Source organism: Thermothelomyces thermophilus, chromosome 4 (assembly GCF_000226095.1).
Source record: "Thermothelomyces thermophilus ATCC 42464 chromosome 4, complete sequence".
In the NCBI taxonomy this organism is placed as follows: Eukaryota; Fungi; Ascomycota; class Sordariomycetes; order Sordariales; family Chaetomiaceae; genus Thermothelomyces; species Thermothelomyces thermophilus.
The window spans coordinates 2,169,302-2,192,726 of record NC_016475.1 but is presented as its reverse complement, the minus strand read 5'-3'; the positions used below and the strand labels follow the sequence as shown (position 1 = coordinate 2,192,726).

The 23,425-nt window shown below is 57.6% G+C and overlaps 9 protein-coding genes across 9 annotated transcripts; 2 read left to right on the top strand and 7 right to left on the bottom strand.

The window, feature by feature from the left end:
• Window positions 1–360: 360 nt before the first annotated feature.
• Window positions 361–2,782, bottom strand: MYCTH_2081294 (uncharacterized protein). The gene is made up of 4 exons (XM_003664097.1): window positions 1,707–2,782; window positions 1,609–1,633; window positions 1,007–1,420; window positions 361–744 (listed from the first exon to the last, which is right to left on the bottom strand). The coding sequence occupies exons 1-4, from the start codon at window positions 2,733–2,735 to the stop codon at window positions 482–484; spliced, it is 1,731 nt and encodes a 576-aa protein (XP_003664145.1). The 5' UTR covers window positions 2,736–2,782; the 3' UTR covers window positions 361–481.
• Window positions 2,783–3,370: 588 nt separating this feature from the next.
• On the bottom strand, window positions 3,371–4,444 carry MYCTH_2119212 (uncharacterized protein; the record flags this gene model as incomplete). Its single annotated transcript, XM_003664096.1, has 1 exon — window positions 3,371–4,444. One exon carries the CDS (start codon window positions 4,442–4,444, stop codon window positions 3,371–3,373), a length of 1,074 nt encoding a protein of 357 aa, XP_003664144.1.
• A 408-nt stretch (window positions 4,445–4,852) lies between these two features.
• On the top strand, window positions 4,853–6,726 carry MYCTH_69410 (3-keto steroid reductase-like protein). The gene is made up of 2 exons (XM_003664095.1): window positions 4,853–5,219; window positions 5,286–6,726. Exons 1-2 carry the CDS (start codon window positions 5,146–5,148, stop codon window positions 6,610–6,612), a joined length of 1,401 nt encoding a protein of 466 aa, XP_003664143.1. The 5' UTR covers window positions 4,853–5,145; the 3' UTR covers window positions 6,613–6,726.
• A 30-nt stretch (window positions 6,727–6,756) lies between these two features.
• Window positions 6,757–8,897, bottom strand: MYCTH_2306621 (uncharacterized protein). Its single transcript, XM_003664094.1, has 3 exons — window positions 8,420–8,897; window positions 7,739–8,200; window positions 6,757–7,674 (listed from the first exon to the last, which is right to left on the bottom strand). The coding sequence occupies exons 1-3, from the start codon at window positions 8,774–8,776 to the stop codon at window positions 6,901–6,903; spliced, it is 1,593 nt and encodes a 530-aa protein (XP_003664142.1). The 5' UTR covers window positions 8,777–8,897; the 3' UTR covers window positions 6,757–6,900.
• A 1,172-nt stretch (window positions 8,898–10,069) lies between these two features.
• MYCTH_2306619 (uncharacterized protein) lies at window positions 10,070–10,455 on the bottom strand. Its single transcript, XM_003664093.1, has one exon. The coding sequence runs from the start codon at window positions 10,321–10,323 to the stop codon at window positions 10,120–10,122; it is 204 nt and encodes a 67-aa protein (XP_003664141.1). The 5' UTR covers window positions 10,324–10,455; the 3' UTR covers window positions 10,070–10,119.
• A 669-nt stretch (window positions 10,456–11,124) lies between these two features.
• MYCTH_2315552 (uncharacterized protein) lies at window positions 11,125–12,475 on the bottom strand. Its single transcript, XM_003664092.1, has 4 exons — window positions 12,320–12,475; window positions 11,963–12,140; window positions 11,625–11,738; window positions 11,125–11,562 (listed from the first exon to the last, which is right to left on the bottom strand). The coding sequence occupies exons 1-4, from the start codon at window positions 12,404–12,406 to the stop codon at window positions 11,498–11,500; spliced, it is 444 nt and encodes a 147-aa protein (XP_003664140.1). The 5' UTR covers window positions 12,407–12,475; the 3' UTR covers window positions 11,125–11,497.
• A 374-nt stretch (window positions 12,476–12,849) lies between these two features.
• MYCTH_2306615 (uncharacterized protein) lies at window positions 12,850–13,972 on the bottom strand (the record flags this gene model as incomplete). Its single annotated transcript, XM_003664091.1, has 2 exons — window positions 12,850–13,576; window positions 13,724–13,972. The coding sequence occupies 2 exons, from the start codon at window positions 13,967–13,969 to the stop codon at window positions 13,064–13,066; spliced, it is 759 nt and encodes a 252-aa protein (XP_003664139.1). The 3' UTR covers window positions 12,850–13,063.
• Window positions 13,973–16,453: 2,481 nt separating this feature from the next.
• MYCTH_2306613 (uncharacterized protein) lies at window positions 16,454–17,318 on the top strand (the record flags this gene model as incomplete). Its single annotated transcript, XM_003664090.1, has 1 exon — window positions 16,454–17,318. A coding segment is annotated over exon 1 (352 nt), but the record flags the coding sequence as incomplete, so codon positions are not given.
• A 2,298-nt stretch (window positions 17,319–19,616) lies between these two features.
• MYCTH_2306612 (uncharacterized protein) lies at window positions 19,617–23,031 on the bottom strand. Its single transcript, XM_003664089.1, has 2 exons — window positions 21,212–23,031; window positions 19,617–20,908 (listed from the first exon to the last, which is right to left on the bottom strand). The coding sequence occupies exons 1-2, from the start codon at window positions 22,921–22,923 to the stop codon at window positions 19,729–19,731; spliced, it is 2,892 nt and encodes a 963-aa protein (XP_003664137.1). The 5' UTR covers window positions 22,924–23,031; the 3' UTR covers window positions 19,617–19,728.
• Window positions 23,032–23,425: the final 394 nt, after the last annotated feature.

Sequence of the window (23,425 nt, the reverse complement as noted above, 5' to 3'; positions counted from 1 at the left end):
GAGCAAAGTTTGGAGACGAGACTGGACTCAGCCCGTTGATCTCTCCCCCAAGCCACACCAATCCCGGCAAGAATATCCTGCGGCAGTCTGTGGTGTTGGGTTAGGGCAGGTATGCAGGCCGTGAGCCGACTTCCAATTGTTGCTTGCGTGGTCGTCGGAGCCGAGCGGAGTGTCGTACCACCCCAAGTAATCGATCTGGCCTACCCGACAAGTATGTGCGAAGGTAAGCTATCTCCGCTGACACGTGTCTCGGAAAGAATTCATCTCTACCCGATCGGCTGTTTAAGTCCGGATGAGCCCGACTCTACGTGCACAGAGGAGCCGGTGCTTTGTGTTGTTACTGCGGGCAACGCGTGATGTGTGTGAGTGAGAGATTTCAAGCATCTACCCATGGATGTCTTGTGTAGTAATTTTGCCCCATTAGCTAGCTCAAGTGAGATCCATCGCATGCTCTCTCAAGCTGACCGGCCATCCTCCAGCGTCATGTCATTGATCCGGGTTGCCACACCATACACACCTCTCTATAGGAGACCGTAATTTCATCACTCGTTAGCCCCGGTATCTTCATCTGAAACTCGTCAATGACTCGGAAGCCCAGTTTCTGGTACATCGGTATTGCCACATCCGTGCTCTCCAGGTAGACTTGTAGTCCGTCTGTCTTGGCTAGCTCGAGCACCTTTCGAGTGAGCAGTGTGCCGACGCCTTGCCCCTGATACGCCGGGTCGGTGCAAACGAAACTTATGCCTGACCGGCTGATCCGTTAGCCTGGGCTCGGCCCTAATGGTAAGAAGGTCTAAGTGAGCCGGGCGGGGTGGGGCAAGGGATCGGAGGTCTGCCCTGGAGCGGGCCGGGCCGAAGAACAATTGAACTAGCTCCCGGTTGCGGCAGCTGGCCCCCTGGGAGAAGGGGGGGGGGGTGGGAAGACCACACACACGTTTGAGATAGACATACTACCGTAGAATGAAACGCAGAAACCGAAAGGGAAATGGAAATGATAAGCACATACAGTAGCAAGGCTGATCCCCAAAGCATCTCTTTCTAGCCTCCTCCGCAAGCGACACATACCGGTCGAGGAACTCGCGCCGGCACCCTTCGAGGTCGCGCAAGCTTCCGCTCTCTAGCTTGACCTCCTCGGGGTGCGACGGCGAGTTCCACTTGGCAAAGCCCGCGATGACGCCAGTCTCCGGATCTCGCGCGATCAGGACCCCACTAGAGGGATCTCGCAGCTGTTCGGCGGTGTCTGCTTCGAGAAATTGCTGCAGAGACTTGAGGCTCTCGGATGCGGGGAACTGCGCATGGAGCAAGGGATTGGCGTCCATGGCGGCAAGGTGGATCTCGGCGATGCGGGGCGCATCAGCTTCCTGTGGCCGAGTGACCACGAAGTTCCGGGCCATCGGGACGGTGCGACGGGCCGTCGTTACTCGACGTTGTGACGGTTAAGGCGGGGGGAACTGCTCGGTAGCCGCCTCTCGTTTGTCGTGATCGCTCTTCGGAACCCCACAACGGGGGACCAGAGGGGGGAAAAAAGGGGGAAGGGGGGGGGCTCTCCAACGCCCGCCGCGCAGGGGGGGTCATGTGACGAGCGGCCCAGATCAAGATGCCACTCACGTGGGGTTGAAGGACTCAAGGCTTGCTTCTGTTTGGGCCTGGCTGCCTTCTGCCTCCTTGTTCAAGGTATCCTGCAGCATCAGGTACGGTGTCTCTACCCAGGCATACCATTCCCCCCCGCGAAAGTGCTCGGCAAGCAAGGTGAGAAAGTGCTGGCCGGCATCGCCCATCATCCACAGTCCGCGGCAGTGGTGCATCGCCAGAAAATAATACGCAAGAACGGCCAGGGCCTCGGGCCGGGCGTTCTCCAACATCGGGACAAATGCCGGGCGAAGCATTGCCACCCAAGAGCAAAGGATATACGCTCGGCTCTCTGCGTTCGGCTTGGCATCGAGCACACACTGGATGAGGTCCACAGCATGGAGCGCATCCTCCAGCTCGTCGGTACCCAGGCCCGCCGCGGTGAGCCTCTTGCGAATATCATCGCAGTCACGCCCTTCGCTCGTCAATGAGAACCACTGTGGCACGAGCTCCTCGAACAAAACTCTGAGCTCCGACTTTTTGAGCTCGTCCCAGTAGCCGTGCATGACGGTGAGCATCCCGCGGTGGAGGCTCATGTATTTGAGGAACCCAGCTATGGCCGAGTCAGGGTCGGTATCTCGGTGCAGCAGCATGTCGCAGAGCGCGTGAATCCCGATCAGACTGGAGAAGATAAAGGCAGGGATGCGCTTCTCGACAGAATCGCCATAGAAGCTCACATCGATGCTGTTGAAGATGGACAAGCCCTCGGTTTGGAGCCGGATAGCCAGGTGGCGGTAAAACTGCTGCTGCTCGGGCCGGAAGATGCTGAGATGGTGCGCCGAGATGGCAAGAAGCGAATACATCACGTACGGCTCTCGCAGCGCCACGTTGATGACGATGTCTTTCATGCAGTTCTCAAAGAGGGGGTAGAGTGAGGCGTTGGTCATGTAGTGGTGCAAGAGCTGCATATGAACCATATCAACCCGCGAGTGTGGTTCCTCGACCTGGTGAGAAGGTTGCAACCCGGGGAACGACGCCGGAGCCGGAGCCGGAGCAGGAGCAGGAGCAGGGGTCGAAACAGGTCCTGCAGAGGTGGATCGGTCCGACGGCGACCGCGTCGTGCTGGACCAAGGAGACGAATATTGGCATTTTCGGTCGACGGTCATGCAATTTATACATTGCGGCCGAGTTTCATCGCACTGCAAGGTCAGTCCGTTGTCCCCCAGAGCGGCATGGTTCTAGAAGGTGAGATATTACTTTTACTGCAGAAAAGCGTCAGTAAACCGGTACGGACCTGAACATATAAAGTTTCAAAGGCAAGAGAGTTGAAGAGGGCACTGACTGTGGCGTTTTTTGCATTCGAGACAGCCATTTCGGGACTTTCTGTGACTTCTGCGCATCATCTTTCCCGGGTCCGGGCCGAGATTCTTTTACCTCCGCTGATCTCTTCGAGTCTGCTCTCCACTGAAAAGCCCGAGAAAAGTGGAATTGAGCTTTGCATCGGGATACGCTATGTATCGCCTGCTCTGGCGAGGCCTCCGCTCCCCCCTGAATGCCGCGTGGTCGCAATTTCTGTCATGACGCGTTGCTCGATTCACACAGCCCACACGTGGGTCTTCCTGAAAGCTGTGCCAAGCCCGTGGCCGAACGGTGGCTCTGACTGGTACCTGAGCCGAGTATGATCCGGGCGACCGTGCGGCGAAGTGAGGGGCCCGAGAAAGACGCGCAGCTCCGTGATGCTGCCGCAAATCAGATAATGGCAGCTGGCTAAAATGAGCTCAAACAACTTTCCCAGCTGTAATTACAGCTGCGTATCATCCGCGGGGGGTTGGTTCCAGCGGGCCTGGCGGTTCGTACCGGTGCGAGTTTCTCGACCAACGAAATTGAGCACCCAGTCGCGAACACGCCGCGTTTTGTCGAGCTGAGGGTGAACGGTCCCCGTGCCCGCCAAGTCGGATGCGCTGTAATAACCGCCAGGGTCTCGAGAGTCCAGCTTCATCCGGTAGAGCAAGTGTACTTTGGTCCAGTTTTTCCGCACGCTGGACCCGTAGACCTTGTTTGTAAAAACATTAAAAGCCACATTCTGAATGAGAATGATATCTCGAACTCGCAGCCCCGCCAGAGGGCTGTCATCCAAGTTGTCAGACGGAAGCCAGTAGGTTATGGCAAAGCCCGCCTTGGTCTCGTCCCCGACAAGCAGCTCGACGAGGTACTTGGTGGCGCCCCAGCGGGTCTTGACGGCCCGTGGCTGGGAGATGGAGATGATGCCTACGATCAAGTTGCAGGTGAAGGTTTGCGGCTGAATTCTGAGAAGGTATGTTGCCGAAGGAATGTTCCTGAGGTCACTGACAAGGTCGCTACCCCGGACCAGTAACGGTTCCTTGATGGGCCCTGCGTGGCTGCCATCGCCACTTAGAAAGGAGGAGGTGCGGTCGCTGATGAATGATGTTGTTTCCTGCCCGGTGGATTGGGAGATCAGCTGGGAGGGCGTGAAACCATCATGGGCGGCCATTGAGTGCTCGTAGAATTGAGAGCGGGCGGGATCGTGCTCGCTGTCGCCGCCGCCCGAGGCGAGGGGCAAAGTCACGGTATCCAGGAACTCGAGGCCCGATTCGGAGGCAGATTCGTCGAGGCCATCGTCAAAGATGGTGCCATAGTGCTGCGAGAATCCAGTTCCAATCTTCGCGTTGGCCAAGGGCAGCGACCTCCAAGCAGCGTGTTTCGGTGTCGGCGTGGTGGAAGGTGGGCGGTGCTCGGAATGGAGACCCACAAACCGAGCGATGGCGTCTTCAAATTCCGTCAGCAACCCGCTGGCGCTCCAATCAAGAGCATGTTTTTCCGGCGCTCCAGTGAAGATCAGTATCTTGTTGAGCATGGTGATGCATTGTAAGCCATGCAAGACGCGTCGATGCCGAGAAACCTTGGCCAACTAGAGGTGTAGGCATAAAACGTGGAACTACGGAATGCAGCGCTGTGTGTTATTTCGCCTTATTGCGTACTTCTTTAGCAGGATCTGGGCCCGACGTAGTGCGGACTTGCATTACATGCCTTATGCATGTGCCTGGTAAGCTTCGGCGGGGTGCTTGAAATGTGGGGCATCCCAACTCAGCGTTGGGGCCCACCGCGGAGATCCACACTAGTGTTCTCTAGGGAATAACAACTAGCGAAGATCGCCTACTGCTCTTGGAAGGATATGAAGCAGGCTGCCCCTGAAGTACATGAGGAAACACTTTTGGATGGGTGTGGTTTTTCGAAACTAACTAGATCACAACCATACTCTAGCAGAAATTTAACCACACAAACGGCAAATTGCTACAGATTCTCATTTTGCCTTCACAGAACGCCTAGTTTCCGCCAGCACCACGCACGTGTAACCCTAAGCGGGTGTCAATTGAGACGACAAAATTTCCACTGACAGCGGCTTGGCCCGGCGCCTGCACGAGGCGCCGACCTGACTCCCCTCCAGCTTGCCATCTTGGATGACGGGGTCTGAGAGCCCAAGGCGTCGAATTCCGATTCCGAAAATTGGGGCTCCCCCCCTTCAGCAGTCTTGTCACAAGATATCGAAGGCATACGATGTCGGCAAAAGCACCTTGGGAAGCCATCCCACCCGAGCACACCCTGTTCGTCCTGGTGACGGGCGGTAATAGGTACGTCCTGCATCGGAAGGGGGAGCACTCAACACCATTGATTGGTCTGACGTGAGAGGTCGGCAGCGGCATCGGCTTTGGCATCGGCGAGCGCCTCATCGACGAATACCTCACCACGCGATCCCTCTCCTCGCATCTAGTATTGATACCAACCACGCGGAGCGCGAAGAAGTCTCGGGAGACCGTCGATGGTCTCCGGCAACATACGAAGGAGTTCGCGGCCACGTCCAAGGTCCTCCGCGCGCGGGCAGGCCCGAACTACGACCCGAAGCAGACCACGAAACGGGTCCACATCCTCAGCGTCCAGCTCGACCTGTGCAGCCTGCCTTCCATCCGCCAGGCCGCGCACCAGCTCGTCTCCGGCACTCTCAGCAGCCCGAGCGACGATGACGACTTCGTGTCCCTCACCGACGTCACGATCCCCCGCCTGGATTCCGTCATCTTCAACGCCGGGATGGGGGGCTGGTACGGGCTCGACTGGCCCAAGGTCTTCCACAACATCTTCACAAAGGGTCTGGTCAGCGCCACGACATGGCCGACCTTCAAGGGCGCGCTGGCCGGGCACGTCATCGACCCGATCAAAGGAGCCAAGGGGGAAGAGGGGACCCCGCAGATGGGCGAGATCTTTTGTGCCAACGTCTTCGGCCACTACGTCTTCGCCCAGCGGCTCGTGCCGCTCATGAGCCGCCCCGCGGGTAGCGCCCTGCCGCCGGGACGCATCATCTGGGAGTCGAGCGTGGAGGGGGAGTGGGACAGCCTCTCGCTGGACGACTTTGAGGCCGTCACGATCCCCGCGGCCTACGAGTCCAGCAAGCGGCTGACGGACGTTCTGGCGCTGACGGCCACTCTCCCGGCCTCCAGGCCCTACGTCGACCGATTCCTCAACATCGCCAACAACACCGCCACCACCCCGCCCAAGATCTACGTCGTCCACCCGGGCATCGTGCAGACGACCCTGTTCCCGCTCAACGCCTTCATGTTCTTCTGGTACAACGTGGTGCTCTACGTGGCCCGCTGGCTGGGCTCGCCGTGGCACGTGATCACGGCGTACAACGGCGCGTGCGCGGCCGTGTGGCTGGCGCTGCAGGAGCAGGGCTGGCTGGACGGGGCGCGGGCAGAGCGCGTCAAGTGGGGGTCCAGCACCGACCGGTGGGGGGGGTGCCGGGTCAAGAAGACCGAGGTAGACGGGTGGGGATGGGAGGGCCGGGTCGAGGAGATGCGCGAGCTCAGGCAGGAGCACAAGCTGGCTGGCCGGAGACCCGGGGCGGTGGACGTGACGGAGGAGAAGCTTGTCGAGTTCAAGGAGCTCGGGGCCGAGTGCTGGAAGCGGATGGAAGAGCTGAGGGAGCGGTGGGAGGCCATGGTCGACGCGGCCGAGGCAGGGCGCTCATAGAAAGAATCTAAAAGGAAAAAGAGACGGGTGAAGGACTGCATAATGTTTTAATCCCCTATAATGGTAATGTTGAAAACACAAAAAATAGATGTGACTCGACTGTGTGCTATCTTCAACCAATTCTTCCTATTATCCGCATGGGGTATCATACAGCTTTCAAATCAACAACGGAAAAGACGGGGGAGGGGCGCGGGGGAGTGGGTTATGCTCATCATGTACAAACTCCATCTCGTGAAACATGGCCAGCCATGAACACCATCAGATCGCCCACAGTACAACAATATTCAGTCAAGCTTGACCCGGTCCAGTATCGTCTCTCCCCTCCTCGTCCGACCTCACCCGCCTCAACAACAACTTTTCCTTTCGTCCAAACAAGCCCAAGCACAGAGGCAGAGGCACTGCCACGAGCGCAAGCACCGCGTGGAGGATCAGGGCGTTAGTCATGTCCCCCGGCGGATCCCCCTCTTCCCCCTTCTTGAGCGCCCCGGAGACGACGATTAGGATGCCACCCAGCAGCTGGCCCCCGCTCCACGACAGTGTCGACGTGACGGCCGGGCTGATCGGGTGCGTCAACTCGACCAGGTACTCAACGACGATCGGGAGCAGCGAGAAGGACGTGCCGCCCAAGACCGCCATGACGACGTACGGCCCTGCTACGCCGCCCCCGTCGCGGGTGCCGGGCATCCAGATGAAGACGAGGTAGCAGAGGCCGATGAGCGGGACGGCGATCCGGATCGCGAGCAGGTACGACTTGGTCCGGTCGATGATCGGGGACGTGACGGCCGAGGCGACCAGACCGACGATGATGAGCAGCGCGCCGGCGATGCCCGCTTCCTCGTCGCTGTACCCGTACGGTAGGAAGATCTGGTTGAGGAGAGATGAGATGGAGTTGAAGAGGCCGACGTAAACCGCGAAGGGAACCAAGAGAAGCCAGAACTCGAGCTGATTGAAGAGAATCTTGGCTGAGGCGCTGAGGGAGAGTTTGGGGGTTTCCGCGGAGGGCGCTACAGGGGTGGGAGGACATGAGGGGATGAAGAAGGCGGGCACAGCGCAGACGGACGACTTGAGATGCTGGTTAGCAGAAAGTCGAAGATAATGACACAATGAGAAAGCAATGTCGACCCACAATGATGGAGACGTAAAGGACCATGCGAGAGATGTCGCTTGGCTGGTTGACCCAGAATGGGACGATTAGCTGGCCGAGTGCCGCGCCGAGGGGGTTTGCGAGGCTTGTCAGGGCCGTTGCGGCCACTCGGCCCCGGTTGGTGAACCAAAGGTCGGAGTATCGGGCGGGAGCGGCGAGAACGAATGGTTGTGCGAGGCCAGTGAGGACCTGGCCGAACATGACTACCCCAAATAATCCCTTGGAACTGGAATGTGAGCCTGCAAAGCGAATCCAGTTCCCAACGAGAAGGAGGGCGGCCGCTGTGACGATGGACTTCTTTGGGCCCAGATGCAGCACGTAGATGACCGCAGGGGTAGCGAATGTGAAGGCGAACAGAAATGCCGTGCTTAGCCAGTTGATGATGGTCTCGGTGGTGTGAAAGTACCGTGCCGCATGGCTGGCTACGGGCGAAAACGTGAGCCACTAATGAGGAAGACGGTCAGCAAGGGGCCAAGCGTGCATTTTCCTTTTAATGCACAGTTGCCGTCCCGCGCCAGGTGAGACAAATCAATTGAGCGGGAACAACATCCAGCCGAGGGTTGAAGGGGAGCACGAACGGCCGGTTCTCCCCAATACCACTACTCGGGAGACCTCGACGACGGCCATGAGAACTGAGGTGTGCCGAAAGAAAGTGCCACTTACATCCCAGCTAACAATGATATTAAGGAGCGTCAACTGCAAGAGGCCGAACCATCGTCGTCTGTACACCTTGTACTCGACTCCCGCGGTGCCTCTTTCTCCCTGCGTGGCGCCGCGAGAGCATTCAGTGCCTGCCGAGGCGGGGCGAGACAGCCTGCCTGATTCGAGAGCGGGATCTGTCGTGCGCGCTGTTACCGTACCCATCTCGATCGAGAGCCTGTCGTCAGCGCCGGACTTGTGTGCCGCATCACTGTCCCCGAGGCCGTGATCGCTGCCGCCGATGCTCCTGGTCGCCGCCTTCTCCACCTCGCTGGCTTCTTCCCCTCTCAGCTCGTTCCAGGACCGCGAGTGTCCGCCCATCGCGCCACAGCCGGTCCCTTGCCGAATCCTGGTTCGAGGAGAGTCCGTGCCGCGAGGCTTCTGGGCATATGCAGCTTATTCACACGCTCTCTCGTGGCGGCACTATTGCGGGCGATGTGTTTAGCGTCGACACTCGTCGGCAATTATGCGCGACGACGATGTGGCACAGCATGGGCCCGCGGGTGTGCGGAATTGCAGCGGAACCCGGATTGGGCGGAAGGTAGGTGCGCTTTTGCGATTGATCACTGAGAAAGGGGTGCGGCTGCGGCTACGGCGCTCGCTTTCCGCTTCACGCGGCAGTACTGACTCATAGGAATACAAGGAAACGATAACGTCCTGGCAGTCTCTATGTAAGGTAGGTATGTACGGAATACAGCCCATCCGGCAGCCAGAGGGAAGTGTCGATAGCGTATCTTGTCCCCTCTTGCCTCCACCTTTGATATTGCTTCCTTAAGTCTTGGCAAACTGGATTTCATCTGAAATGGGAAGGGGTACTAGGAAGGGGCCGCGCTTCCCCGCATTCCGAACGAGCTATCCAAGGCTAGTTACTAGTATGGAAGGAGTAATAGAGTACGGATTACATATAGGAGGGTAAGGGAGCACATGAGCAAAAGGTTTCATGTGCTCGCCGACGACTAACTCAAGGTAGCTAACTCTCTAGTTAGTGTTCACTAATGCTAACGAGTTAGAAGCCATCAATCTAGAGATTCAACTGCATGTCAACCCTTTGGTGGTAAGTGATTCATTGCAGGCGAGTCCGAACTCAGCTTGTTGAAACACCAACTCCGGGATTAAGATCGAACCAAAGAACCGTGCAAACGCGCGCAGGTACGTCCCAACCTCGGGACTTTTGATATTTTCATCATCGCTCTCTGCAAAAGTTCACCACCTCTCAGCTACCTGCTACCATACACAGATACCTCCTGCGTACCTTGCTTGTAAAGTGGGCTCACTAAGCCACCTCCATGTCTGTAACTTGCTTTTGCTTCCCTTCCATCCTTTAGTCTGCGACTAGAACTCTAGCTTCCCCATCCATCCATCGCCTCCGCCCCTCGAGCTCCTACCGCGTACTCCGTAATCCACATGTCATTCGCGTCCCCTCCATGTGCCAGGTCGCTGGATATGCGACCCCAATGTGCACGCGGGCGCGGGGGCCGCATCGCATCATCCGCCTTCGGATTCTCGTCGTTGTCTTCCCTCCTCAGGCTCCCCACCACCACCTGCCTACCCACGGGCAGTCCCTCCCCCCTCCTCCCGTACCACTCCATCACTCGGAGAGACAGGAACCCCTCACCACCCTTCAACAACAACAACAATACATATGACGTGTCGGAGCCACCTATCTATCTTACCTCCAAAGTATTCCGGAGCAGGAGTAGTAGTGGGAGTAGCAGCAGCAGCAGGAAAAGGGGTAATAGTTGGTCTGCAAAGGTGAAGTACCTACCAGTAAGTGCCTGCCTCCCTTTAGGTCCGGTAACGGTAGATACCCGCCCTTTAGCGAGCACGGCGTGAACATGTCCTGCCTTCGCCGTCTCGGGGTGCGTCATGTTGCTTACTTTGGGATGGTGTCAGGCCGCAATTTTTTTTTTTTTTGTTACTGTTGTTGCATACACACATATACACACGCGCGTGCGTGCAGTGAATGCATGTACGTAGGTACATACATCCCTACATATACGTATGTATGTGTATGTACACAGATTCCACGCAGACAGATGCAGGCCACCCCGCATGCAGAGGAGAGTACTTGCATATTTAGGGCGTGGTACTAGACCATGCCGGCAGCCCTTTTGAGAGATGAGAGCGGCGCCCCTTGACAGGGATAGCGGGGGTAACCGTAGCTAGTTAGGTGGGTAGGTAGATAAGTTGGGTAGTCACATTTTCTTTTTCTTTCTTTTTTTCGTTTTTTTCTTTTTTTGTTTCATTACCGTGGCGGTGGGATAGCTTTCCACTCCTGGATGATGAGGATGGGGAGGGAGAGAGGGTAGGAGGGGGATGGAGGGGGTTGATGGTGGTGGAAAATGAGATAGTAACTGATGGTGAATGAAGACGGTTTGAGACATCCGGGTCCTTGGGCTGGTTTGGGCTCTGTTGTTGATTGACATGATCCCACGTCCGTAAGGTAGGTAGGTAAGTAGTAGATCCATCTTCGTCTTGTTGCGGCACCCCCGATGGCGCTATGCAGCCCTACCAGATAGGAAATTGCACGCATTGGTTAGGTGCGTTGGGGGGGGGGGGGGGGGGATCTTCCGGAAACGAGGTCGGATAGGGGACGGATGTAGTACGGGTTAGGGCAAGATCGGTGCATGCATGTACCTACGTGCTTGCTAAGAGGTATTTTTTTTTTTAAAAAAAAAGTTTTCCGGTTATTCCTTTCTCGAGTCGTTAATAAATGTCGATGGTGGGAGGGCTATGATACACAAGCAAGCCCAGGCTGGTGACAGCCGTCGACAGTCCTGGACGCAATCGATTATACAGGTTGCTTAACCCCCACCGCCCTGTAGAGCGTTTCTGCCTCACGATGTGTATATGCGGTCCTGTCTCGTCCACAAACGACCAAGCCAGCCAACTTTCCCCTGTCGAGTACCTCTATAGGAACCTTCCCCCTTCTATAGGAGCCATGAGTGTAATGAGAAAATGCATTTCAAGTGTACCCGGGGAACACGTTGGCTCCAGTCATCGTCGACCGAGAGATGGGCACATCGTGGAGCCGTGATTGGTTTATTTGAGGATGGACCAGAGCTTGGGAGCGGCGCACTCGGTCGCGCAGTGAGCAAGATGGAAAACTGCTTTGGTCAGCAACCGGGAAAACGTATCAGGCTGTGGACGAAAACTAGGGTGAGCATACACTCCTCGACGCAGTCCTCCTTGGCATTGCCCTCAGCCTGGGCCTTGGTGACGCGCTCAACGCACTCATCAAAGTGATGCTTGGCGGGAGAGCACTGCTTGGAGTTCCGGCACTCTGCACATCCGTTGATCGTCAGCCTCGGTCCTTGTGTTGGTGGGTGGTGTAGTCATTGAGCGGCCCGTCCGCCGCGGTGAGCCATGTTTGTGCCGCCCGAAGCGCGACGAGTAACAAGGCCGCTAGCAAACGCCTCCTTCCTCGGCGGAAATGGCGGCGTCAAGACCAAACTTGGCGAGCGGGGTGTTCGGCGGGAGGAGCGGCGGGAGCCGTGGTAAACCCACCTTCCTCGAGCTTCTCCTTGGGGTCAACAAGCTCCTCCTCTTCCTCCTCTTCCTCCGCCGACTCCTCCTCCTGCTCTTCCTCAGCGGCCGGCTCCTCGGCGGCAGCGGGCTCCTCGGCGGCGGTAGTCTCGGCCTCGGCGCTCTTTTCTTGGGTAGTCTCGGCGGTAGTCTCCTCGGGCTTTTGAATCCATCAGCGATCAGGAACTTATCTCATTGAGCGAAAAGACACCACCCCGCCCTGCTAGAAGGCCAGGGTCGAGCCGAATCCCTAAGGGATAAGGGCGAGACCAAGGCTAGCGGGAAAGCCGAGCGTAGGTGCAAAGCGAAGAAAGTGACGCATCGAGATAGAGATCATACCAGCTCCTTCGCAGGGGCCTCGGCGTCGGCCGTCGCCCAGGGGGTGGCAGCCTCAACGAGGTCGGTTATGGTGTCCCAGAAACCCATTGTTTCGATCTGGCCGGAAAGCGGCAGCGAGCGGTGTCAATGGCAGAAGGTGGGTGGACAGGGTGCGCCTGAACGGGGTTTGCTTCGAGTCGACAATCGCGCGACGTTGGAGCTCTCGCAAAAATCGGGTAAGCGAAAACCGCCCGGGCTGCCAATTGGGTGTTCCTGATTGGCTGTCCTGCCGGCCGAGCGAGCTCCGGATGATCCCGTGCGTCACGTGGTCAGCCATTCAAAGAGGGCTCGAGCTCCTGAAAGCTTTTGCCAGAAGAATCCCAGTAGCATCATGACGCAGTGACGCATTTGCACAGTCCTCTACAAGCGTCGTCAACGAGCTGCAGCACAGCTAGCAACCGAGGTTCCAACGTTTCAATCCCACTCTTGATTTGAACCTTGAGGGAAAAAAAAAACACGAATGGAAAAGCCGGAAACCTTTGGCGCCTGCTCATATCTGATGCAGCAGCCCGTCTACACCAATCATTGCGGATCCCATCTAGAACAGGAGGCAGTGATGAAACAATCGAAACTAGATGGTATCAACAGTCCTATGTCGTCCACAGGACGATAAGGCAACCAATGAAAGGAAGAAATCCCAGTGAGTGCAAAGAAAAGTGAGGCAAAACCCCGAATCATCATCACTGCGATGACATATCTCAACCCTCAATACCGCTCAGCTTCCGCGCGCGTCCGCTCCTCGTATTGCATGCTGATGGCTTGCGCCTGAGCCTGCACGTAGTCCGGAGGCGGCTCATCAGGAGCAGGCTGGGGCGGTTGTTGCTCCTGTTGTTGTTGCTCTTGTTCTAGTTGCGGGCCGGTCCGGGCGGTGCTGGGATCACCCGACGACGGCGACGGCCCCGGCGCACTCGGCTCGTACGGTGGGGGGGGCTCGAGGTTCTGGCCTGGTACTAGACCCAGCTCTTGGGCGTGCTGCAGGCGTTCTTTCAGCCACTCGAACTTGGCCTGGAAGTCGCTGTGGCCGCCGTCCCTGAAGGTGAATCTGACCTCCACCCGGGGAATGTGCATCGGTATGCCACCTCCCGGAACCGGCCTGACTGTCCCGCCCCAACTCCATGGTCCGATCCAGGATGAATGGACATGAGTGTCGGTGAAATTTAGCACCGGCGTGAAGAAGGACTTGAAGTCCTCGGTCGGCCTGGCCGGTAAGAAGATGACCTGTGGCCGGTTAGCTTCGGTTCTCAACAAATTTCATGTCGAGCCAAGTGACAACGGGTTTCCTTCATGGGCCGCCAATCCAAGAAGGCTCGCCTAGTATGTCAAAGGATGGTAAATATATATATATATATATATATATGTACTCACCCGCTCATTTGTAATGTACGCGATGCCATTGTCGCATTTAAGAGAGAACGGGTCGGCGATCTGGAGCTCACGCGGCGTTGATATGTCGAGGCTGACCCGCGGCCGCGACGTGTGTAGGATCTTCTCGCCGGGGATGGGCACAATTTGGCCGTCCCGGGTGAGCATAACCCAACTGTCCGCCTCGTCAGATTGCGAATTTCGAAAAAGCGTCCATGTGTGCTGCTCGGCCAGGAATTGATCGGCCATGATCCAGCAAGAGGCACGAGTCGACAATGTGTGGGCCCAAGGGGAGGTTCGGAAAGGGGCGATGGACAGAGAAGGGGGGCGTTTTGCGGCTGGGGAGAACAGCGCGCGGGTGAGGCGTCATGGGGGAGGCGGCCGGTGCGTTCAAGGTTTGCAAAAGGCAAACCGAGGCAGCGAGAAAGAGTGTGGCGACCTGGATTGGGAAAGGGGGGAGGGAGGAGAATAAACCCATCACTTACTTTATCGACATGTTGAGGGAGGCGGGCAGAAGAAAGGTACCTGAGGTGGCCGCAGAATGGCCCGGCGTGTCCGCGGAGCTGTTGTCTGCGCGGTGTCCCACAAAGGCCGTTCAATGGGGTCTCGATTCGTCAGATTTGGAGCCCGCTAGGCTTTCCACAGCACTAGGGTTTACACAGTAGGGGCATGAAATGGGGAGCGACCAGTTCGTCCCGCACCAGCCCGCCTGCAGCAGACCACGGCCGAGATCTGGAGACTTTGGGGAGCCGATGCGGCGGTTGTAGTATCTGGTGTGGGCCAGATTTGCTGGAGGTGCTGACAGCCTATACTTGCCTGCCCCTCTTGGGAGCTGTCTCTCTGCCGAGATGCGTGGTATCCCTGGGTCGACGGGGATGCGGGACTCGGTGCGCCTCGGCAACCTCGAACCCAACCTCCTTTGAGCACCGTCCTGCCGGGCCTGGGTAGGTAGCCGGAATTGTGGATGACGCCCGGGGGTGGCTGATGGAATGAGAACTGGAGGTAGGCTGGTGCGCAGAGGGAGTGCGGTTGACAACTGCACTATCTGTATGCGTAGTGCAGTGTACGTACCCAGTCTGCGTACGAACTGGCTTCTCGTGGACAACTACTCCGTAGTGTAATAGGCCGTTGAGCGTCTTGATTCTCGCTCGAGGTTTGCGGGGTGGTGCCGAAGTTTGACGTGTCGGGAAGGGTGGAACATGGGTCAGCAAGGGCAGGAGCCAAGAGCCAAGGCGTGGCGTGCCATCCTGGCTTTTGGAACCCCGCGCTAACAGGCTGGTAAGATGGGCCTGCACGGGCAGCGGTTTAACTGTGGATCCACCCGGAGCTTCGGTGGGACCTCTACTCGGCCATACCCGACGCATTTTGCAACAAAGAGGAATTGAAACCTGTATAATACGGTACGCAGAGGTTCTTGCACTCCGTAACTATTATTTGTCGCTTTGTTCCCAAGTTCTCAATGTGAACCTTCCAAGTTCTCGAAGAAGCTGAGTCGACGAGATATTGAAAAGGAAAGATTTAGGTTCAGTCGAAAAAAATGAGAGAAAATAATAGTACATACCAACCCTTTCTGGTTTAATTACCATGCGGAGCAAAAGGACAAGGGAGGGAACGTTGAGAAAGCGAAAGATCAAATCACGATAAACGCGTGTCGATCAAAGCAGTTAGACATGGTTCATCTGGAAGGAAGGTTCCTTCCTCGACAGAAGATTGCCTAAAGGGTGACCGACTGCCTCAAAAAGAGTACTGGATCGCGAGCAAAATGGGAAGGCAGGAGCGGTTCGGAGAGCAGTCCAAACGTTGCCATTGGCAGTGTTTAATCAAATTCGTAGATGCGTTCAGAAACTAAGAAAGCCCAGACATTCTGACTCTCATCCCGTATACTAACCAAATCGCGTTTGCAACCCACCAAATCTCGTGCGTCTCCCACGTTCTCGCGCAACCAACTCTTGCTGCTCGATCCACAACCCGCGCCATGTCTGCGGACCCTTCAGCTTGCCATGCTACCCACCGAGCGGCAAAAATGCAACTTCTCTGGCTTGTGCGATGGATGTAATTATTCGTTCCTCTCAATATTTGCGCGACACGCACCCGGCGGGCCCCGGGAGGGAGAAGGGGGGGGGAGCCGCCGGGTGCAGAAGCAGCACTGGTCTCGGGTCATCTCGACTCTCGACTCACAGGACAGCTGTCAACGAGGCGGTCGAGCCATGGCGCCCTTTCTGGTATCGCAATCGACTATACACGTTGCTCGCAGCCGGCAGGGCGGGACACGCAACCCGACATCTCTCGCCCAGAAATCGGCGCGACGCGGGGCGTTCGTTTTATGAGTAAACAAGATCCTATCTCGGCGGAGTGACCCTCTTAAACGACACATTAACGACACAAAACGAGCAAGGGCAACGGCTGACTAGTCGACTTTTGCACCGGGGTGGCTAATGAAGTCGCGCAATGCTCCTGAATGAGCCGGGGGGTGACGCTTCTCGGGACGGCCCCTGTCATTCGTCCTTCCTCTGCGAGACGTCATTAAACAATGATGAGAGCCGCCCAGCATCGTCAATCTCGCGGATTTTTGGACCTCCGGGAGTCTTCTGCCATTGAGACGATCACCCATGGTCCAGTAAGCGGAGCTCGTGACGCTCTGTTTTCGCTCGGCTTCCTCGCACGCCCTGGCCGCGAGCTGATGCTGAGGACACAGCAAAGACAAAAAAACGCCGTCCTGAGCTGTTATGGGCTAAGCGCGGACTTCGCAGCCCGTCTGGAGACCGAGTCGACCGGCGTTATGGCTAGCCCGCATGATGCATACTGTAGGTATGTGCGCACGTCAGTATGTACACACGTATCTAACTACCTCCATACCTGAGAAACATACCTTTGTTACGTGTACGGTACATACATGTATGTACATACGCCTTCATACACAGCACTCGGTATAGGCATGTTCGGATGTTCATACATCCCGGAAAACTGGCCGCTCCCCCGCGTCTGCGGAGGGTCGTCGCCTATCAATGGGCGCATTCAGCACACCGAGTGCTAGGGGCCGCTGAACACCTGCCCGAAGCGTCCGGTTCATCCAGGTCACTCGACGGCTCACCGCCCGGTAACTATCACGAGGCGAGCAAGGGGAAGTTGCCTGCCCCACCTCCCGGAGCCGTCCCGATCCCCCCTGCACACCACGAGAAAGGTTCGTTTGGTCGACGGGCCGAGACGTTGAGCGGGGGCACCTGTCATGTCCGGTGCCGGCTCTATTCAAGGATGCTCACCTCCTCCTACTACAACTGGAAAAGCCATCCTGTAAGGTGAGCCTGTGAGGCGAGTCAGCCGAACAGGGGCCGCAGTCGTCGAGGATTTGCACTTCGCAGTCGAGATACGATATGTCGACTACGAGATATGATCGATGGGCACCATTCTGCAGGCTTTGTCCGCCGCATGTTTTTTACCGTACGACAGACCATGGCGACGACATTCTGCCTACCCCGTGTGTGAACGGCGTCGGACTGCTCGGCCACCGTCGGATTAACTAGTCGGGCTTGATTGTTCAGATTTCTGTCTTAAGACACCAGCTCCCTTCCTGACTATTCGCCATTTACTGGCCCTGGACGGTCCTGGTCGTGGACGTCATCTCCGAGTCCGGCAAGAGCTTGCCATGAGATGCTCCCTCTGGTTGCGTTCTTGGACATAACTAGGGCCCAGGATCCGCCATTCCGGTTCCTTCGTTTTCCCTGTCTTTCGGGTACACTATGGGTACAGTATGCACCACGCGCCTATCAATTGTTCATCTTTCTCCAATGGCGGAACAAGACGAGCTTTGCCCTGGCGAACTTGCAGGACTGCACGAGCCAGTTGATCCTTTGGTCCGATTCTCGCGCCTTCGGCGAAAGGGGTTTGCTCGAACGTGTTCACCGACTGTCGGAACAAACATCTTTCCACAGGACCACCCAACATCAATCTAGAACAACTCACACAATCCCAGGTGCTTGTTGCTTCTCATCGCAGAATGTTGGTGATAAGCTATGTCAGTGGGTTGGCTCGTCTCATCCTTCCCGACTCACCGGGCCGAAGGGCGTGCGTCACGATACTTTACAGGTGCTTGCCTGGGCAGGTTTGGACTACGACAAGGGAAGTATGCCCATGCCTAGTGGCGTGACTATAACGGTGCTTGGGAAAGCTTCCAATATCCGCTCGGATATGGGCAACCGGTTTGGTTGGAAATTAATCCTTGCACTGTACTCGCGATATGCATCACCAGTTTAGCCCTGTGTTTCTTTTTCATTGGAAATCGCGTGATGTTTCGCTTCCACGGCCAATTCACCGGTCTTTTCTCTCCCCAGAGAGAGTGGTTTCGTTACGCCGGGCCTAGTGTTGTCAAGCACCTAGAGGGCGCTCAACGGTACCCCCAGCTGAGCGCCGGCCATTTCATTCATTGTGGCATTGGGCCAAAGAAAGCGAGCCACTTGTGGGAGGAAGCCTTCTAAGATGCTGGCCCAGGAAATACACACGTTGAGGAGCTTACAGAGAACTGCTCTTCCTCTCTTGGCTGCAATCCCGAAGGGTGACGGCGAACAAGTTGAGATAGTTTCGTGACTAACAACAATCTTGGCCAGTCAGGAGGCCACTTTCATGAACGTCAAGAGAACATGTGGACCAACCAACACTATCCGATCGAGGCGAAGGCCAGCTGTGAAGGCCAGCTGACTGCCCCTGACAGCAAGAACACCGTCTCTTTCTTCCATTCCCAAGCGGGCGGGGGGAGAAGGGGAGGATTTCCGCCCTTTACCCCTTGCGTTCCTTGCCTGCCCCAGTTTCTTCAGCCGCGCTCCACTACGCCTTTCTTCAGGCGACACCGCCGCAGGGAAGCTCTCACGGGCAGAGAGTGCTTGGCAGCGTATCGCGATGCCCAGGGGCCCCGCTTCCTCGTTGAGAAGCTGTCCCAACAATGATGCTCCTCGTGACCTGCTCATCGCTGACTGGCCCGCCATGCTTCCCTTGCTCATTTTCTCACACCCACGGGATTGATCTTTCATGCCGCAGAGGCCGCCATCTTCGTCAGAGGCACGTCATGTGTTGATATGCTGGGCAACACAACAGGGGAGCGAAGACTCGTACTCGTCTTAGCTGGAAGCCGGAGACTGACATTGAGACTCTTCTCTCATTATCCATACAGTCATGATCTTCATCAACTCGAGCCCCGCTTCAACCTTGTCTTGTCCTGGGCAGGAACCCCCAAGCAAGCGCATCACCATGACAGACAAAAGCAACTCCCTCCCTTTCCCTCTCTGGCCCCCTGCAGCTCTGCCCAACCAGGGGAAGAATTGAGAAAGAATGGGGCGACGGCCCGAGACCAGCGCCGGAAAGGAATCGTTGACAAGGGAAACCCATCCAAAGTCCGGTTATAGTACCCGTTTGCAAATGCAGATCCCCATTGCCAATACCCCGTGTTTCTTCAATGTTGCCCCAGGTATACCGACGGGAGTTGTCGACTGGGGGCGAAAGAGGAGGATATGGTTAATCCCACGGCCGCCACCAATTCCCTTCCCCTCTGCCGGAGCGGCAGCTGGTGTGAAAAGCTTGGCGTAGCTGGGACAAGTTCCTCTCGAGTCGAAAGTGGAACGATGAAAACGAGGCCGCCCTGTCCAAGCAAGCCACTAGCCGAGCGGCAAAAACAAAACAAGAAAGAATGAAGGAAGCAAACCGACCAATCAACAGTTAAAAGAACTGGTAGGTAATCCGTACTTGTACTCCCTTGCTTTCCCCGCGCATGACAACCAGTCCTCGGAGATCCTATCATTGTCCCTCCCCACCTTGGAGCTAGACAAGTTAAACCCCTTCTCTCAACCGAGAAAAGTTATTTATTACCCGGTGTGGAAAACAGAAGGGGCAAGAGAAAAACAGAAAGGGAAACCAAAAAAAAAAAGCAGGATAAAAAGAGAATAAAACGAGCCTTCAGTAGGCATCACTGAAACCCGACAGAATCCGTAGGAGGCATCCGCTAGGAAGTGGGACCCTGGGACTCAGCTCAACCACGGTTCATTGGCTCTAACCGCCCCGGACCCGAGACCGGGGCCTATCCCGACAACGACGGGCCCGCCAAAGTCAAGCCGGGGCATCTCAATTCTGGGCGGCTGCTGCTGCTGCTGCTGCTGCTTCTGCTGCCCACCCTCCTTGCCCGCCGCGGCGGGCCCGTTGAGTTTCTTAGCGGGGCTGGCGGCACCGCCTCTCTTGTTGTGGTTGGCATTGGCGCGGCCCTCGGGCGGAGGCGGGCCGTACCGCACGTCCCTCACGTCCCAGCCGTCCTCGGCGGCGGCGGCGACCCAGCGGCGCAGGCCGTCGTGCACGGAGCCGTAGAACTTCTCCTTGCACAGGCGCAGGCTGCCGCCGAGGCAGCGCTCCCAGCCCGAGATGCGCAGCTGTGCGCGCAGGGCGTTGCGCTCGGCCGCGGTGGGGCCCGTGCAGGCGATGATGGCGTTGAGAAGGTCCAGGTGGCTGGCGAGGTAATTTGTCGCGTCCCATTCGACGCCGCCGACGTAAGGGGCTGCGGGAACGGGGGGTCGTTCTTGCGGGAAGTGGCGGATAAGATAGCTTATGTGATGGGAAGGGTCGGGAGAAGAAGAGGAGTTGTTATTGTTGTTGTTGTTGTTGTTGTGGTTGTTGTTGCCATTGGCGGCAGTGGTGTTGTTCGTCGTCGACGTCGTCGTTGTTGTCGTCGTTGTCGTGGCGCCCTCGCAGCCGGACTGGTCTGTCGAGGATGATTGGCCCTGTTTGTTGTCGGCCGACGGCAGGGGGATGATGTTGAGGTTGTGCAGGAAGATCCAAAAAACCTCCTTGGTCACGTTTACGACTTCCTTGCACCAGACGCGGTAGGGCCGCTCGCGGCGCATCTCGAGCACAAAGTCCACGGGCCGGTCTTCCTCCCTCGGCTCCGGGTCGCGCAGGAAGCCGAGCACGGCCCGGGCGCGGTGGACCCGTTCCTGGGGCGTGGCGCATTCGATGTAGGTAAGCAGCAGGGAGGTAATGATGTTGCGGGTCGTGAACTCGCTGGGCCCCTTCTTCTCCGGGTCAAAGATCATGTGGAGCAGGGCCGGGAAGAGGGTGGCGTGGATCGAGTGGAGGTACTGCAGGGCCATGTCGGTGGTGCACAGCGCCTTGAGGCAGAGAAGGTTCTCGTGCAGTAGCGCGTCCTCGTGCTCCTCCCTGCGGGGGGGTGGTTAGCCACGTTGCGGTGTGAGAATGGGAAGAATATGGGCGCATGGGCCCGAGACCCTGGCTTGCCAAACGAGAGAGCGGGAGGGAGGGGACGGAGAGAGAGAGAGAAAAAAAAAAGGGGGGGGGGTTCACCCGAGACACCGGGCAGCGGCAGCGGCAGCAGCAGCAGCAGCATGCAACATGCAGGATCAATTTCTGATCAAATCCCGACCAGGCGAGAAGGGGTGGGGTGGTGACAAGGCGACGGGGGGGGGGGGGGGGGGGGAAAGGGTGGATGGGATATGGACGCACCTCCACTCTACAGCCATGATGCGGTGCAGCAGCTCGACAATCTCCTTCATGCCGCCCTGGCGGATAAACTCCTCGGTCCACGCGACCGTCTCGTTTCGGAGCAACAGGCGCAGCTTGTGTAGCTTACCCACTTCGACGAGCTCCGGTTGCGGCACCTTTTGCAGGTATGCCACGAAGTCGCCCGGCAGCTGCTGGCCCTTGACCTTGGCTAGGAAGCTGGCGCCGTAGCCGGGCGCGTAGGGCAACGGTGGCTCGCTGACGACGCTCTCGCTGGACTTTGTCCGGAAGTGCCGACCCAGGCTGCTGTCGCCCTTCTTCTTGGCGGGCGACGATGGGTTGGACTTGTTACCGCCGCCTCGGACGATGGTCAGACTCAGACCCCTGCTGTGCCTCTTCTTGTCCTTCTTGGCACGACTTCCCATGCTATTTTCGTCCTGCTGGTCCGGCGGGACCGCAGTCCCACCGCCCGGTTGGGGGTGATGCCCGTCGTGAGAGACGGGGCGGTCCGGTTTTGCCTGCATCTCTGCCCAATCCTGCCGGATCAGCTCCATCTTGATGGTGTCGCTGAGATTCCGCATCTTGTACCGCTGGTTCTCCGGGATGTTGCGGCGGTCCAGCATGGCCTCCAGATGCTTGTCGATGTCCTTGGTGTCGATGGCGGGCATCTCGGGCGCCGCCCCGGCAGTGAGCGTTGCCGACGACGTGCTCCTGGATCCAATCGCCGGCCGGGCCGCCGCTGCTGGAGTGCTGTCCTTCCCCCACGTCATCCGCTTGGCACGATTTTCACTACCGCTCGAGCCTCTGGACCCTCCCGTGCCGTCGTCCCTGCGGCCAATGTGAGGCTGGAAGGACTTGGGGCGTGGCTTCTTGTTGTCCAGGGATGCGGCGACCGCGCCGGGCCGCTCCGCGGTGGGATCATTCCCGCTCCTCTTGAAGGACACGTCGAGCGGTGACTCGAGCTGCGGCGAGTGTTGGCCAAAGTTCTGAGACGCGAACTGGGCGTAGATGGGGTTCGGCGGGAGCAGGCTGCTGACGTGGAGGTCATTCCCGGGGAAATCGGAAGGCGATCGGTTTTCCTTGTCCTTTTCCTTTTCCTTTGCGCCTCCATCGCCGTCCTCCGTCAGCAGCTGCTTCAAGTTCTTGATGGACTTGGGGCGCAGCAGCACTGCCAGGTTGGTCGCTGACTTGGCCTTCTTGGGTTTTGTCGGCGAGGTATCCCGGCTCTTCGGGGGCTTGCTCGAGTCTCTGTCCCTCCCAAACGGCCTCAGCGAGATGCTCGAGAAGGCCGTCTTTGTTGGCGATGGAGGCGCCTGGTCGGCCCTTTCGCACCCTCGTCTCTCGGGAGACCGCTCCTGTCGATTTTGCTGCAGCTCGCCGAGGGCGTGTGCGTATCGTTGCGGCTCCATGGCTGCCGCGGCTGCGGCGTCAAAGCCGACGTGGAACACACCGCTGTGTCTGCTGCTGGGCGCGAGATTCTGCTGCGACATGTGGAAGGCTGGCGTGGTCCCGAGGGGTGCGACGAGCGGGGCAGATGGCAACGCTGATCCGTCCGAATTGTTCCGCTTGTGGCCACCGCCCATGAGGGAGCGCAAGACGGACGATTTGGACCGCTGGTGGTGGCGTGGTGGCGCGGCGCCGGAGGCTTCTTGTTGTAAACCGACCGATGCCGGGAGAGCGTACGTCGTGTTGATGCCCGCCAGGGAGGAGGACATGGCTGCGTGCTTTGATGAAAAACCGCACGCTGGCGCGCTGGGGCGCTGGGTACTAGATGCTGTAGATGCGGGACAACCAGGGGACTGGGACCCGAAGCTGGTTGCGATCCCAAAGCTGTTTTCGATGTGGTTGGTGTCTTTGAAGAGAAGCCGTTTCGGAAGCCGTCGCGTGAATCGCGTGAATGCCTATGCCCAACGCCGATGCCCGATGCCAATGTCAATGCTGATTGCAAAACGCCGGGAAAGAACCGATACCTAAACGACCAAAGAGATGCTGCCACAGTACGAACACAGAGACTGTCGGGTGCTGAAGCGTCTGTGCTATGCCATTGCTGTCAGAAACCATGGAAAAAAAAACCCAATCGTTGACCTCGGGGCAAAAATGGCCGTCGCAAGGAAATTGGATGTCTTTACTTTCCGTCGTCGCGCGCTGGAACGGGGCGATGGCAAGGAACAAGGAATGTAGGGATGTTCCAGGTAGAACAAAAGTTGGCCCGAACGA